This window comes from Zophobas morio, unplaced genomic scaffold, assembly GCF_036711695.1.
Source record: "Zophobas morio isolate AGI-343-1 ecotype UQ-CSIRO unplaced genomic scaffold, CSIRO_AGI_Zmor_V1 ptg000012l, whole genome shotgun sequence".
NCBI lineage: Eukaryota > Metazoa > Arthropoda > Insecta > Coleoptera > Tenebrionidae > Zophobas > Zophobas morio.
Genome location: NW_026972117.1, coordinates 3,560,858 through 3,575,892, shown reverse-complemented (window position 1 = coordinate 3,575,892; position 15,035 = coordinate 3,560,858). Strand labels below are relative to the sequence as shown.

General features: G+C 37.9%; 1 protein-coding gene across 1 annotated transcript; it reads right to left on the bottom strand.

Moving 5' to 3' along the window:
* Positions 1-10,958: 10,958 nt before the first annotated feature.
* Positions 10,959-11,426, bottom strand: LOC135127988 (octapeptide-repeat protein T2-like). Its single transcript, XM_064054749.1, has 2 exons — positions 11,264-11,426; positions 10,959-11,194 (listed from the first exon to the last, which is right to left on the bottom strand). The coding sequence occupies exons 1-2, from the start codon at positions 11,424-11,426 to the stop codon at positions 10,959-10,961; spliced, it is 399 nt and encodes a 132-aa protein (XP_063910819.1).
* Between the last annotated feature and the right edge of the window lie 3,609 nt (positions 11,427-15,035).

Below are 15,035 nucleotides of genomic sequence, written 5' to 3'. Positions count from 1 at the left end.
CTGTTTGTATTTTTTTTTTTAAATCGGACATTTTAAAATTGGTAGTTTTGAAATATTAGACAATTTAAAGTTCGGCAAAAATATCAAATATCCACCATTTGGAAAATTTCCGATAATAAATACGTAACGGGAACTAGAATAAGTTAGGTTTTGACCAGTGGCGTATCATTTGTGTTCTAAACTAGAGACAGTCTATAAAATTTGTTGTCGTATGTATATTTTTCAAAATTAGATTCAGTTATTATACTTGACGAATTGGAAAAAGTGTAATAAACATCAGTAATGTTTAATTTTTTTTTGTTCCTTCCTCTTTTTTTCTTCCGTTCTGCCATTCCCTTTGTCTTTCTTTTTATTTTAAGTTCATTTCTCATTCCTGTTTTTTCCTCTGTCGTCCTATCTGGTTTTTTATGTCGTCCCTTCTCTTTCTTCTGTTTTTTTTTACTTTTTGTTTTCTTTCCGTCCCTTTTCTGTCGTCCTTTTTGTCTTCCTTTCTCTCTTTATCTCTCTGTCGTTCTCGTTTCCTCTGTCTCCCCTCTTTGTTTTCTTCCCTATTTATACTTCTGTATTTTTTTCATTCTGCCACTCTGTTTTTATCTCCATCTTTTTGTCTTCTTTGTCTCTCTTTGCGTTCCTCTGTCTACGTCTCCCTTCTTTCCGCCATCTTTTCTGTTTTTCTCTCTGCCTTCCTTTGTGTATTCCGTTCTTCCCTATTTCCTGCATTCCTTTTTATTGTCTTTTCTGCCTTCCTTTCTTTATTTTGTTGTTTGCTTTTCTGTTTTCTTTTCTCACTCTCTTCCTATCTGTTTTCATGCTTACTGTCCCCCGCTCTGTGTTCCTCCCTACTTGCCCTCCTGCTTTTTTGTCTTTCTTTCTTTTTTCTGTCTCTTTTTCTGTTTTTCTGTCTTCTTTTCCGTCTCCTTCTTTGTCGTTTCTTTTTCTGTGTTTTTCTCTTTTTGTCCCCCATTGTTTCTCTGTCTCCGTGGCACTCTGTTTTTTGTGTCTTTCTTATTTTACACCTCCTTCTCTATCGTATTCTCTGTCCTTCCTTTTGTCTTCTTCAGTGTTTCCTTCAGTGCGTCCCATTCTATCTTCCTTTTTGGCTACCATTTTGCTTTTCTTTTTAACTATTTATCTGCTTTATTCCTTTTTGTCGTCTTTCTTTCTATCTTCCTTTCTATCTTCCGTTCTTCCCTTATTCCTACCTTCCTTTCTATCGTCTTTTCTGTCGTCTTTTCTGTCTTTCCCCCTGTCGTCTCCTCTATCGCACTCTGTCTGCCTTTCTACTTTTCGGATTTTCTCTCTCTTTTTGTCAACCGTCTCTCTTTCTTACCTACTTTCCCTTTCCTTTTCTGTCGTCTTCTATGTCGTTTTCTTTATCTCCTTTTGTATTTCTGTCGTCTCCTTTGTCTCCCTCTCTGTCTTTGTTGTCGTCTTTTCTATCGTTCTCTTCGTCTCTTTCTGTATTTCTTTGCCTGCGTCTCACTTTGACTTCGTCTCTGACTTTCATTCTGCCTTATTTTCTGCCTATCCCTGTGCCTTCCTTTTGTCTTTCTTGTATCTTCCATTCCTCCCTCATTCCTGTCTTTCCCTCTGTCGTCCTATCTGTTTATTTTTGTATGCTTTTCCGTCTTACTTTCTCTCTCTCTCTCTCTTCAATCTTTTCAGACTTCTTATTTGTATCTCCCTCTCTGTCTTCCTTTCTGTCTTTTTACCTTTTTTTCTTTCTGTTGTCTTCCTCTTTGCCTTCCTTTGTCTTCCTCTCTCTACGTCTCATTTTATCCTCTTTTCTGTCTTTTTCGGTTCTTCCCTCATTCCTGTCTTTCTTTCTGTCTTTCTCTCTGTCGTTTGCTCTATCTCCCTCTCTGTGTTCTTTTGTCTTCTTTTTGACTCCCTTCGTCTTTCTCTATTTTCCTTTCTGTCTTTTTGTTCGTTAGATTCGCGCTTTTTCTTCCACTCTGTTTTTATCTCCATCTTCTTTTTTATACCCCAGTGTTTTTCTTTCTCTCTGTCGCCTCCTCTGCTTACCTTTCTGTCTTGCTTTGTGTGTTGTGGTGTCTTCTTTCCTGTTTTCCTCTCTCTCTCGCTCTCCATTACTTTCTGCCTTGTTGACTCTTTCCCTGTCTTTTTCTCTGTTTACTTTTGTATCATTCTTCTTTTTTTCTATCTGTTTTTCTTTATGTGTTTCTGTCTTTAGTTCTGTTTTTTTTTCTGTCTTTCTGCCGTATTTTCCACCTCCTTCTCTATCGTATTCTCTGAGTCTTGTCTCTTGTCTTCTTCAGTGTTTCTCTGTCTGCGTCCCATTCTATCTTCCTTTTTGGCTACCATTTTGCTTTCCTTTTTAACTATTTATCTGCCTTATTGCTTTTTGTCGTCTTCCTTTCTATCGTCTTTTCTGTCTTTCCCCTTGTCGTCTCCTCTGCCTCCCTCTAACTTCCTTTCTGTCTTCCTCGCTGTCTGTCTTTTTGCCTTTCTACCTCTTTGACTTTCTCTCTTTCTTTTTGTCAATCGTCTCTCTTTCTTATTGTCCCTCTCATTGTTGTCGTCTTTTCTATCTTTCTCTTCGTCTCCCTCTGTATTTCTCGGCCTGCGTCTCACTCTGACTTCCTCTCTGACTATTATTCTGCCTTATTTTCTGCATATCTCTGTGCCTTCCTCTTTGTCCTTCTTTTTATCTTCCATTCTTCGCTCATTCCTGTCTTTCCCTCTGTCGTCCTATCTGGGTTTTTTATGTCTGATTTTCCGTCTTTCTTTCTCTCTCTCCTCTTTCTTCTCAGTCTTCTGCTTTGTTGTTTCCCTCTCTCTTTTCCTTTCTGTCTTTTTACATTTGTATTTTCTTTTCGTCCTTTTTCTGTCGTCTTCGTCTTTGCCTCCCTTTGTCTTCCTCTTATTTTCTGTGTTGTTCGGTTCTTTCCTCATTCCTGTCTTTCTTGACTTTCCTTTCTGTCTTTTTGCCTGTTGTCTCCTTCTTTATCTTTTTCCATGTTGGTTTTTCTGTACTTTTTCCTTTCTGATTTCTGTTTTTATCGTATCTTTTTGTTTTCTTTGTCTCCCCTCGCGTTACTCTGTCTACGTCCCCCTTTATTTTCTTTCTGCCCTCTTTTCTACCTTAATCACTGCCTTCCTTTCCGCATCCCATTCTTCCCTAATTCCTGCCTTCCTTCCTAATGTCTTTTCTTTATTCCTTTCTGTGTTCTGTTGTTTTCTTTACTGTTTTTCTTTCTCGCTGTCTCCCGTTCTTTTTTCATGATTACTGCCTACTGCTCTGTGTTCCTCTCTATTTGCCTTTCTGCTTTTTTGCCTTTCTGTCTTTCTGTTTATGTTTTCTGTCTCTTTTTCTGTTTTTCTGTCTTCTTTTCCGTCTCCTTCTTTGTCGTCTTTTTTGTTTTTGTCTTTGAATCCCCCAATGATTCTGTCTTCACCACACTCTATCTTCCTTCCTTGGTTATCATTCTGACTTCCTTTTTACCTATCTATCTGCCTTTCTTTCTTTATTTCGTTCTTCCCTCATTCTTGTCTTTCTTTCTATCGATTTTCTGCCTTCCTTAGTGTCTTTCTATTTGTCGTCTCTTCTGCTTACTTTTCTGTCTCACTTTGTGTGTCCATTCTTGTTTTTGTTTCTATTTCCCTTATTTTCTTTTCTCTCTCCCTCTTCCTTTATGCCTTGTTGACTCTCGTTCTGCCTTTTTCTCTGTCTACCTTTCTTCTTTTCTGTCTCTTTTGCTTTCTACATATATGTGTTTCTGCCTTTCTGTCGCTGTTTCCCTCTTTCTTTTTGCTTTTTTCTGTTTTTTTCTATCTTTCTGTCTTCTTCTCTATCGTGTTCTCTGTCTTTCTTTTTGTCTTTCTCAGTGACTTCCTACTTTTCTGACTTTCTCTCTTTCTTTTTGTTAATCGTCTCTCTTTCTTACCTACTTTTCCCCTCCTTTTCTACCGTCTTCACTGTCTTTCTGTTGCTCTCCTTCTGTGTTTCTCTGTCTGCGTCCGATTCTATTTTCCTTTCTGGCTACAATTCTGTTCCTTCTAGCTTTCTATCTGCCTTCTCTTTAGTTTTCATTTCTTTTTTTCGTTTTTCTCTAATTTTTATCCTTCTTTCGATCGTCTTTTCTGTCTTTCCCCCTATTGTCTCCTCTATCTCCTTCTTTGCCTTCCTCCCTGTCTGTCATTCTGACTTTCAACATTTCCGGCTTTCTTTATGTCAATCGTCTCTCTTTCTTTCCTATTGTCACTCTTCTTGTTGTCGTCTTCTCCCTCTTTCTCTTTGTCTCCCTATGTATTGCTCTCTGTGTGACATATTCTATCCCCCTTTCTAGCTACTATTCTGCCTTCCTCTTCACTTGTTCGCTTTTATTTTTTTCTAACGTCTGTTTTCTTTTCTCTCTTCCTTTATTCTTGGTGTTTGTCCTTCTGCATTTCTGCCTTTCTGTCTTTCTGTGTTTTTTGTTTTTTTCTGGTTTCCTGTCTTTCTTTTGTTCTGCCTTTCTTCCTGACCTATTTTTCGTCTCCTTGACTATCGTCTTCTCTGCCTTCCTCTTTGTTCTTCTTATGTTTCTTTATCTACGTCCCACTCAATTTTTCTTTCTTACTACCATTCTGCCTTCGCTTCTCTCTCTGCTTTATTTTTATCTTTCGTTCTTCTTTCATTTCTGTCTTCCTTTCTATCGGCTTTTTGTCTTCCTTTCTGTATTCCGTCCGGCTTTTTCTCAATCTGCCTTTCTGTGGTCTTTTATGTCCTCTTTTCCTGTCTTGGTTTCTCTCCTTCTTTTTCTTCCTCTCTGTGTTCTTAGCTAACGTCAATCTTTTTGTTTCCTTCTATCCTTCCGTTCTGCCATCTTACTTTACGTGTTTCTTTCTCGCTTTACTCCTGTCCCCCCCCCCCCTTTCTCTTCTTTTCTATATCTTTGTTCATCTTCCTTTAAATCGTTCTGTCTTTTCTGTTTTCACTCCTGCTCTTTGTTTCACTCTGTGACTTTCTTTCCGTCTAGTGCCTTTTCATCTTGCTTTATGAATTCTTCCGTTCTAACTTATTGGTTTCTGCATTACTATTTTCTGTATTCCTCATTTATGTTTCTTTTCCTTTAGGTTTTTCTTATTGTATTTGTCTTCGCTTTTCTTTCTGTCTTTCATTGAATAGGTATATACTTTCAGTTCATATAAATCGAGGAAGTTTCAAATTTGATAGACAGAATTTTAGTTTTGAGCTCAATTTGAAATACGAAAATAATTGAAACATTCGGCAAAGAAGTCGGTAATAACAATTAACAAAACTCCTATTAACATAAAAAATGTATAAGCAAAAGAAACATAGTAGTAGAAAATATTTTTTCCAATGACGTCATCCATCTTTTGGAGGAAATGAATAAAGGGCACAAATTTTAGTAAAGTCTGTTGCATTATTTTAAGGTAAGTATAATTTTTTTAGTTAAACTCTTATAAGCAAATTTAAAAGCTGTTACAGATTCCTAAAATGTCATCAATGGAGGCGGGGGGACAAACGAACTCAACGTAGATAGTTATTTTTTTATTTTTTTAAACCGATTTGGAAATTTAGTTTGAAAAAGTGTTTTTGCTTCAGTTGTTGCCATTTTCTACTTGAATTCAGAACTTTACAGTTGATTTACGGAAAAGACATTGAAAATAGACTAACGGAATTTACTTAATTTGTGTAATTCTCGGTGCGCCGCCGCTGTTTTTTTTTTTCTGGGTTACTAAATGGCAGCCGAGCAGTCCGCTACTTGGTTCTGTGAAACCGTGGTAGCGATTATTTTGCAATTATTAGCAGTTAGCAAAGCTTAGAACCTCCTGGAGGCCACGAAATTTCAGCATCACGCGAATATGATTGATGCGCCTAAATTGCTATCGAAGAGGATTTTTTCCGCTCTACGAATAAGGACAATCGCGAAATTATCTTGTCTTCTTTCGTTTTCCCAAAATAACGCAATAATTAACGTGGGCACAACTCTCAAATAATCAAGCAGTAAATTATCATTAAAGATAGTTATAACTAGTAAACATGCAAAGGCATAATAGAGATTAGCATATATGGCAAGGTAAGCTAGACCAAAGAAGTCATTCATCAGAAAACCTATTAGGTAATGACATACAAGTGTCTTGTCAGTAGGTTGAATTCATGAGATATTGCGGCTATCATTAGGTGGGATTTATCAGGAAGGTTATTAAAATGTCTAAAATTTTTAATTCGGGTTTGGTATTTATTTGCCGCGGTTTTTTCTTTGCCGCGTCGAACGAGAACGTTGACAGTTCGTGGGCTCTGTTGTGGTAACCGCAATGAACTAATGACATGATGACTGTATTTGTGCACTTGCGTTGACAGAACGTGCTGTACTGTAATTAGTACACCGACAGTATGATGGATGGGCGGATTGCGGTCAACTTTGCTGGGGTTTCGCGCTTTTAGGGACTTTTTATGTTACTAATTCGCACATTGGTGTAATTTTCAGTTACATTAGAATTCCATTCTACACCAAGGAAACTGTAATCACCCGTTACGCTTACCATGTGGTCAGGATATAGTGATCCAAGATAAGTGACTGTATTAATAGTGAGTGACTGTACAGTTTTGATCAATCAAGTTTTATTACAATAAAAAGGTGGAAATTAAAGTAACAATATAATGAAAAATGGGAGAAAGTTACTGATGACAGCTTTCCCCGTAGTGACGATAGAACTAAAATGAGTACATTGTAGTGTGACGTCCTCTAGCGGAAGTATTGGCAAACTGTATTCAAGGAGGTCATCTAGTGGATAAGTTTGGAACTTTTTTTGAATGAAGAAAAAAAACTTGGACTGTTTGATGTACACTTAATATCATGCAAAAAAGGAAAACATTGTTATACCTCCTCTAGCCAGTCCCCTTAAGTAATAATTATAACAAATCCATTCCCCTTTCTTTAACCCGATCCCCTTTTCCTTTGCCCCTTCGCCGCCTCGCCTTTCTTCGCTTCCTCTTCTTCTTATTTCCAATCACTCAGCCCGGCCGACACCCACAAATCCGCATACGCGAAAACCGAACCGAGTCGAAAAAAGGAGACTACAAGTGTCGGTTCGTATCAGACAAGTCCGAGACGGTCGGAGAAAGTCCCTCGAGTGAAGGCGGTTGTAGGCGCAAGACGTGACAGTTGTCGCGCGCCCCCTGAATACCAACGGCCGCCGCTCCCGCGATTGTGTGCCCCCGGCCTCGGTCTGATTTTGGTGCCGTACCCTGCAACCATATGTGCTGGGAAATTTACATAGAATTTTGCCGGCTTCCGAGAAGCTGCGCCGCCCAGGAAAACGCAAATCACGCCGAGTCGGGCTAAAATATTGCTTGGCTTTGAAACGGGGTTTGCTTTTTTTTGTAGACACATAGGTACGTGGTGGAAATTCAAAACATGATTTTTTTAGCTCCGGAATCCAGAAGGCATGTGGGTGGATATAGTTTATTTATTTTTAGGTAGAAAGATTTTCTTAAAAAATTGGTGCAAATTGTTTACTTTTCTGTCTCTCTTTCGGTTTTTTTTTTTTAATTTCAATCTGTCTTTCTCTCTGTTTCCTTCTCTTTCTTCCAGTTTTTTGGTCTCTGTGTTTTTCTTTCTCTTGCTCCATTCTCCCATCTTCCATTTGTCTTCTTTCTGTCTTGATTTATGTTTTTTCTGTCTTATTTCTTTTCGTCTCCAGCTCAGATCAGGTTGAATCAGGTCATGTTATGACAGGTCATGTCACGTCATATCACGCCACATCATATTAAGTCAACTCAAGTTAGGTCAGATCAAGTGAATTCTTTTCTATTTCTTCCTTTCTATCTCTCTGTATTTCGGTCTCTTCACTTCTTTCCGTATTTGAGTGTCCCTCTTCTTTCTAGTTCCTTGTTCCCTCTTCCCCTTTTTTTATTTTCTTCTTTTCTCTCTCGCTCTATCTCCCTTCTAATCTTTTGGTTCCTCTTCCTGTCTTCTTCATTTCTTTGTTATTTCTTTCGGTTTTCGTGTTTTCTGTTTTAGCCTCCTCCATCTACTTACTTTCTATGTTCATTTTTTCTGTTGTGTTCCTTTCTGCCTTACATACTGTTTTCTTGTCTTTATTCTTTTTGTCTTCTTTTCTGCCTTTTCAGTTTTTCCCGTTCTCTCGCTCCACTTCTGTCTTTCCACCTTCCAGTCTCCATGTATTTCGTTACATGTGGCTTTTTGTCTCACTTTCTCTTTTGCAATTGCTTGGTCTCTCTGGCTTTCTTTCTCTTCCTCCGTTCTCTCTTCTTGTTGTATGTTTTGTTGTTGGCTTCCTTTCTTTGTTATTTCCTTTGCTCTATTTTTTCCTTCTTCTTTTCTGTGTCACCCTCTTCAATTTACTTATGTCTTGTCTTTTTCTCTTTATTATTTTACTTACTATTTTGTGCCTTTCTGTTTTAGATTCTATTTTCTTATGTCTGTTTTTTTGTCCTCATTCTTTTCGTCCTCTTTTATACCTTTCTGTCTTTCTGTATTTCGATATTTCCCATCTTCAATCTCTCCCCTCCCTCTCTTTTTTTGCCTTTTCGTCTTCCAGTCTTTTTATATTTCGTTACATCTCCCTTTTTCTCTTTCTCACTTTCTCTTTTCCAGTTTGTTGGTCTCTCGGCTTTTCTTTATTTTCCTCCTTTATTTCTCTTTCCTGTTTGTCTTTTTGCTGCCTTCATTTCTGTATTCCTTTCTCCCTTCGTACTTTTTTTGTTATTTATTTTGTTCTTTTTCACGTTTTTTTTTTTGTATTATCCTCTACAGGCTACTTATTATCTGTTTTACCTTTCTGTTGTTTTCCTTTCTGTCTTGAACATTTCTGTTTTCAATCTTTTTGTCTTCTTTTCTACCTTTCTGCCTTTCTGTATTTCGGTCTCTACCAGTGTTTCAATCTCTTACCCCCTCTCTCTTTTTCTTTTCTTTCCCTCGCCATATTTCTATCTGTTGCCGTCTTCCAGTCTCTCTATATTTTGTTGTAACTGTCTATTTCTTATTCTTTCTCTCTGTCAGTCTCTTGATCTGTCTATGTTTCTTTCTTTTCCTAATTTCTCTCTTCTTCCCGTTTGTCTTCTTTCTGTATTAGTTTGTATTTTCTTTCTTCCTATATTTCTTTCTATCTTGTACCATCTTTTGTTATTTCTTTCGATCTTCTTTTTTATGTCTTCTTCCCTTTTGTCTATTTTTCTGTATTCTTTCTTTCTCTGTTTTAGCCTTTTTTCCTGCCGTTTTTGCCTTTCTGTATTTAGGTCTATCCCGACTCTCAACCTTTTTTTCTCTTCCGAATTTCTGTTTTCCTTCCCTTCATCTTCTTTCTGTTTTAAATTCTGTTTTATTTCTTTCTGTCCCGTTTTCTGTCTTACTCCTTCTTTTCGTCCTCCTTTCTTGGCTATTTCTTTCATCTATTTCCTTACAGTTTTCTTTTTTTGTCTTATCCTCTACTGTCTACTTACTTTCTATCTTATCTTTTCCTAGTATTTTCTTTTCTGTCTTTTATTCTATTTTCGAACGTTTGTATTTCTGCCATGTGCCATTCTGCCTTTCACGCTTCTGTCTTTCAATTTTCTGCGTTTCTGCCTCTCTCACTTTCACCATTCTGTCTTTCGATTTTCTTACTTTCTGCCCTTCTGACTTTTCGAGTTTGTGCGTTTCGGCCTTTTATCTTTCCGAATATCGATTTTGTGACTTTCTGCCTTTCATCTTTATGTCTTTCGATTTTCTGCCTCTGCCTTTTCGACTTTTCCACCTTTCCCGTTTCTGCCTATTGCCTTTATGCCTATTGCCTTTCTGCCTATTGCCTTACTGCCTATCGCGTTTGTCCCTTTCTGATTTTCTGCCTTTTGCCTTTCTACCATGTGCCTTTTTGCCTTTCACTTTTCTGTCTTTCGAATGTCTGCTTTTTTGCCTTTTTGGTATTCTGTGTTTCCGCCTTCCTACTCTTTTGTCTTTTTGTTTTTCACATTTATGTCTTTCGATTTTCTGCTTTTCTGTCTTTTCGGTCTTCTGCGTTTCCACCATTCACCTTTCTGCCTATCGCCTTTCCACCTTTCACCTTTCTGTCTTTCGATTTTCTGCTTTCCTGCCTTTCTGCCTTTCACCTTTCTGCCTATTGCCTTTCTGCTTTTCTACCTTTTATTTTTATGTTATTCGATTTTCTGACTTTCTGTCCTTCTGCCTTTTCGACTTTGTGCATTTGGGTCTTTCACATTTCTACCTATCGACTTTGTGACTTTCTGCCTTTCATCTTTATGTCTTTCGATTTTCTGCCTTTCTGCCTTTTCGACTTTTCCACCTTTCCCGTTTCTGCCTTTTGTCTTTCTGCCTATTGCCTTACTGCCTATTGCCTTTCTGCCTATTGCCTTACTGCCCATCGCCTTTGTCCCTTTCTGGTTTTCTGCCTTTTGCCTTTCTACCACGTGCCTTTTTGCCTTTCACCTTTCTGTCTTTCGAATGTCTGCTTTTCTGCCTTTGTGGTATTCTGTGTTTCCGTCTCCCTACTCTTTTGTCTTTTTGTTTTTCACATTTATGTCTTTCGATTTTCTGCTTTTCTGTCTTTTCGGTCTTCTGCGTTTCCGCCTTTCACTTTTCCACCATTCACCTTTCTGCCTATCGCCTTTCTACCTTTCACCTTTCTGTCTTTCGATTTTCTGCTTTTCTGCCTTTCACCTTTCTGCCTATTGCCTTTCTGCTTTTCTACCTTTCACTTGTATGTTTTTCGATTTTCTTACTTTCTGTCCTTCTGCCTTTTCGACTTTGTGCATTTCGGTCTTTTATATTTCTGCCTATCGACTTTGTGACTTTCTGCCTTTCATCTTTGTCTTTCGATTTTCTGCCTTTCTGCCTTTTCGACTTTTCTACTTTTCCCGTTTCTGCCTATTGCCTTTCTGCCTATTGCCTTTCCGCCTATTGCCTTTCTGCCTATTGCCTTACTGCCCATCGCTGTTGTCCCCTTCTGGTTTTCTGCCTTTTGCCTTTCTACCATGTGCCTTTTTGCCTTTCACCTTTCTGTCTTTCGAATTTCTGCCGTTCTGCCTTTTCGTCTTTCTCTGTTTCCGCCTTTTTACCTTTCTGTCTTTCTATCTTTCTGTCTTTCATCTTTATGACTTTCGATTTTCTGCCTTTCCCTAGTTTCGGCTTTCTGCATTTCTGCATTTCGCCTTTCCATCTTTTACCTTTCTGCCTATTGCCTTTCTGCCTTTTGCCTTTCTCTCCTTTTGGTTTTCTGCGTTTCCGCCTTTCGCTTTTTTGGCTTTCTGTCTTTCACCTTTCTGCCTTCCTACCTTTCACCTTTATGTCTTTCGATTTTCTGCCTTTCTGCCTTTTCGGCTCTGTGCGTTTCCGCCTTTCACCTTTCTGCCTATCGGCTTTGTGTCTTTCTGCCTTTCTGCTTTTTCCTTTCCTGCCTTTTGCCTTCCTGCCTTTCGCCTTTTGTCTTTGTGCCATGTCTCTTCCTGCCTTTCAATTTTATGTCTTTCAATTTTCCGCCTTTCTGCCTGTTCGAATTTCTATAGTTCCGCCTTTCGGCTTTCTACTTCTCACGTTTCTGCTTATTTCCTTTCTGCCTATCACCTTCGTGCCTTTCTGTCTTTCTGGTTTTCTGGCTTTCTGCCTTTTACCTTTCTGTCATTTGCCATTCTGCCATTAGTCTTTCTGTCATTTACCATTCTGCCATTAGTCTTTCTGTCATTTGCCATTCTGCCATTTGCCTTTCTGCCTTTCACGTTTCTATCTTTCGAATTTCTGTATTTCTGCCTTTCTGGCTTTGTTTTTCGACTTTCTGCCTTTTTGCCTTTGTCTTTCGACTTTCTGCCTTTCTGCCTTTTCGGCTTTCTGCGTTTCAGCCTTTCGTCTTTCCACCTTTCACCTCTCTGCCATTTGTCTTTCTGCCTTCTGCCTTTCGCCTTTCTGCCTTTTTGGCTTTCTGCGTTTTCACTTTTCGCCTTTCTGTCTTTCTACCTTTCTGTCTTTCTACCTTTCCGTCTTTCCCCCTCTTGCCTTCCTCCTTCCTACCTGTTTGTTTTCCTGTCCAGCTTCCTGTCCATCTCTCTCCCTAAATCACCCTGTTTTTTTTTAATATTTGTCTTTCTGAATGTCATTCTTTCTGTCGGCTTTCCTATCAGTTTTCTTGTTTGTCTTTCTCACTGTCTTCCTATCGTGCTGTCTGTCTTTCTTTTTCTCTTTCTGACCAGCTTTTTCTCTCTCTCCCTACCTATCCTTTCTACCTTTCTACTCTTTCAATATCGACAGCAATGCAACTAGTCCCCATTTCGTTGGCATATTCTAGGAAAAAAAAGACAAAGTGAGTCATTCATTGAAAATTCAAAAAATCTGCAGAAATAATTGCCAACTATTTGCTTATTTAATTGAACACCTGTCGATTTCAAGCACTGAAAAATTTATGTCCTTGTTTACGCATTGAAGCGCATTCGAGTACACCGTTCTCTACACGGATTTGCACTGAAATTTCCTCGCCTTTATAATTTCCATCTAACGCAGCTGCTGAGACTTTACTAAAAAATTTCACGAGCATTCTCAAAATTTTACGACCGCCGCCTGACGACTTTTGGCGCGAAACGCTGCCCCACTAAATTATACCTTCCCTTTGTTTTGGCAATTACGTAAGTCCATAAATTGCGCGCTTCATCTCTTTGTCGCTGCATTCAAGATCAAAGCCCCACTTAATTAATAACTATTTCCAGCGAAAAGGTTAACCAGGTGCACTCAAAATTCTCACTCGCCAAGAAAATGTCCAGATGAACTGTTTGGATTGTTTAGTCTACCCACATCACTTCTAATTACCTGCATCTAAAAACCGTAATTGCAGCTGAGCCTCTGAAATGTTGAATTTATTGCGCATGGACTGGGTCCACTTGCTGCAAGTTATTTATTTAAAATTATTATGCTCGCTCAGTTTCAACAGGATTTATTATTGCACTTACAATTTTCATATCTTTAGATGTGGTTTAGTCATTATACAGGTATTTAGTTTATCGAGAAGCAAAAGGCGAACCTTACGTAATAGGGCGGCGTGTGAGAAGAGTTGGACGCGAGAAGTCCCAGAGACTCGACGATTTCGAGCAGGATGGCTATTCCGGGATTTTTCCGGAGATAATGATGATGAATATCGCGCTGACTACTTAACATCGCCTGTGAAAAATGGCCCGATTTTTGAAAGTCTTTATGCACGGAGTCGTTGAAAGGTCCAGTAGTCGGATTAAATTACAAAAGGCCGGTTCCATAAACGTGGTGTCAGGTTAGTATACTGTTGGCGAACTTTGACCCTTACTGCATTGTGCCATCATACTGGTAATTTATTTACTTTAGCGTGCCCCACTCACATACTGGCGAGGTAATGTCTTCACATAAATTTTACGCTTTTGTCTTGCCGGACCCGACGAGGAAATTAAGGACGTCTACGAAACTTGGAGTTTCTAAAGATAATCATAATCGTCCAATGAAAATTATTTACAACAATGAAAACGATGCAAAAGAAGTATTAAAGTCCAACAAAAATAACAAAAACCGAAATAACCATTTTTGTCCGGACTTGACGGAAAGACAAAGGAAGCATATAAATGCAGTTAAGAAAGAATTGCAAGACAGGCTTTCGAAAGGAGAAGACTTGGCTTTGAGATATAAACATAACACTCCTTATATAATTAAACGTAATTCTTCTAAAAATGTCCCAAAAAACTAATAAACTGTTACTATCATAATGTTGGGGGAATAAGATCTAAATTAGAGGAATTTTCAATTAATGTCAATAGTTGTGTTTATGATGTCGTAATAATTATAGAATCTTGGTTATGTGAAAAAATACAAAATGAGGAGTTAATGTTACATAATTTTAATATTTACCGTGCAGATCGCAACGAAATTACTAGTGCCAAATCTCGAGGAGGTGGAGTATTGATAGCCATTAACAAATGTTTGAATTCTTCGATTGTATATATTGGTGAGGTTGTTGAAAGTCTTTATGTTTCTCTGAAATTGAACGGTTCAGCTTTCATCATAGCGGGTGTCTATATTCCTCCGAATTCGCACATTAGTGCATATGAATCACATTGTAATGATATGGAAATAGTGTCAGAAAAATTTCCCGATCATAAATTCATAGTTACAGGTGACTTTAATTTACCTGATATTAAATGGACCCAAAACGGTGTTGAAGGACATGGGCATACTGTTCTTAATCAAGACTGCTACGATGTTGTACTTAGTACTTATTCATTTTTAAATTTAACTCAAGTTAATCTAATTCCGAATAATCGAAATACTTTTCTCGATCTAATCTTTACAAGTGTAACTGAAATGAAAATTTACCCTGCAATTGATCCACTAGTAGGGGATAGTATACATCATATTCCTTATTCGTGGTCGATCTGCACCGCTTCAAATCCATCTCTTGAAATAGAATACACTGTATTCGACTTTGCAAATGGTAATTACTTTCTATTTAATGATTATTTAGCTTCTGTGTGTTGGAATACATGCTTTGAAGGTTATGAGCTTGATGAAATGATAGCGATATTTTATGATATTATATATGAAGGTTTAGAAGTTTATATTCCAAAAAAGGTTATAAAAATAAAATCTTCCAAATACCCTCAATGGTTCAGTTCTGAACTGAAAACACTGTGCTACGAAAAAAGGAAAGCACACGCTATATTTAAACAATCGAATGAACTTCAAGATTACGTTTATTTTAAGAGTTTGAGATCAAAATGTAAACTACTATCGAAAAGTCTTTATAGATCGTATGTGGATACTGTCAGCGTTTCCATTATTAACAATCCTAATGTCTTTTGGAAATTTATTCGAGAAAGGAAAGTCCCTAACAATATTCCAGAAGAAATGTCTTATTTAAATAGAGTGGTGAATGGTGGTAAAGAAGTTGCCAATTTGTTCGCAGAATTTTTCTCATCGGTCTATATGGTTAATGATTCTTCTAAGATAATTGATAGTCAATTTAAAGATGAAGTTATTGATACGGGTTTTATAATAACGATTAAGGATATATTTAACACTATTTCTTCGTTGAATGACTCTACA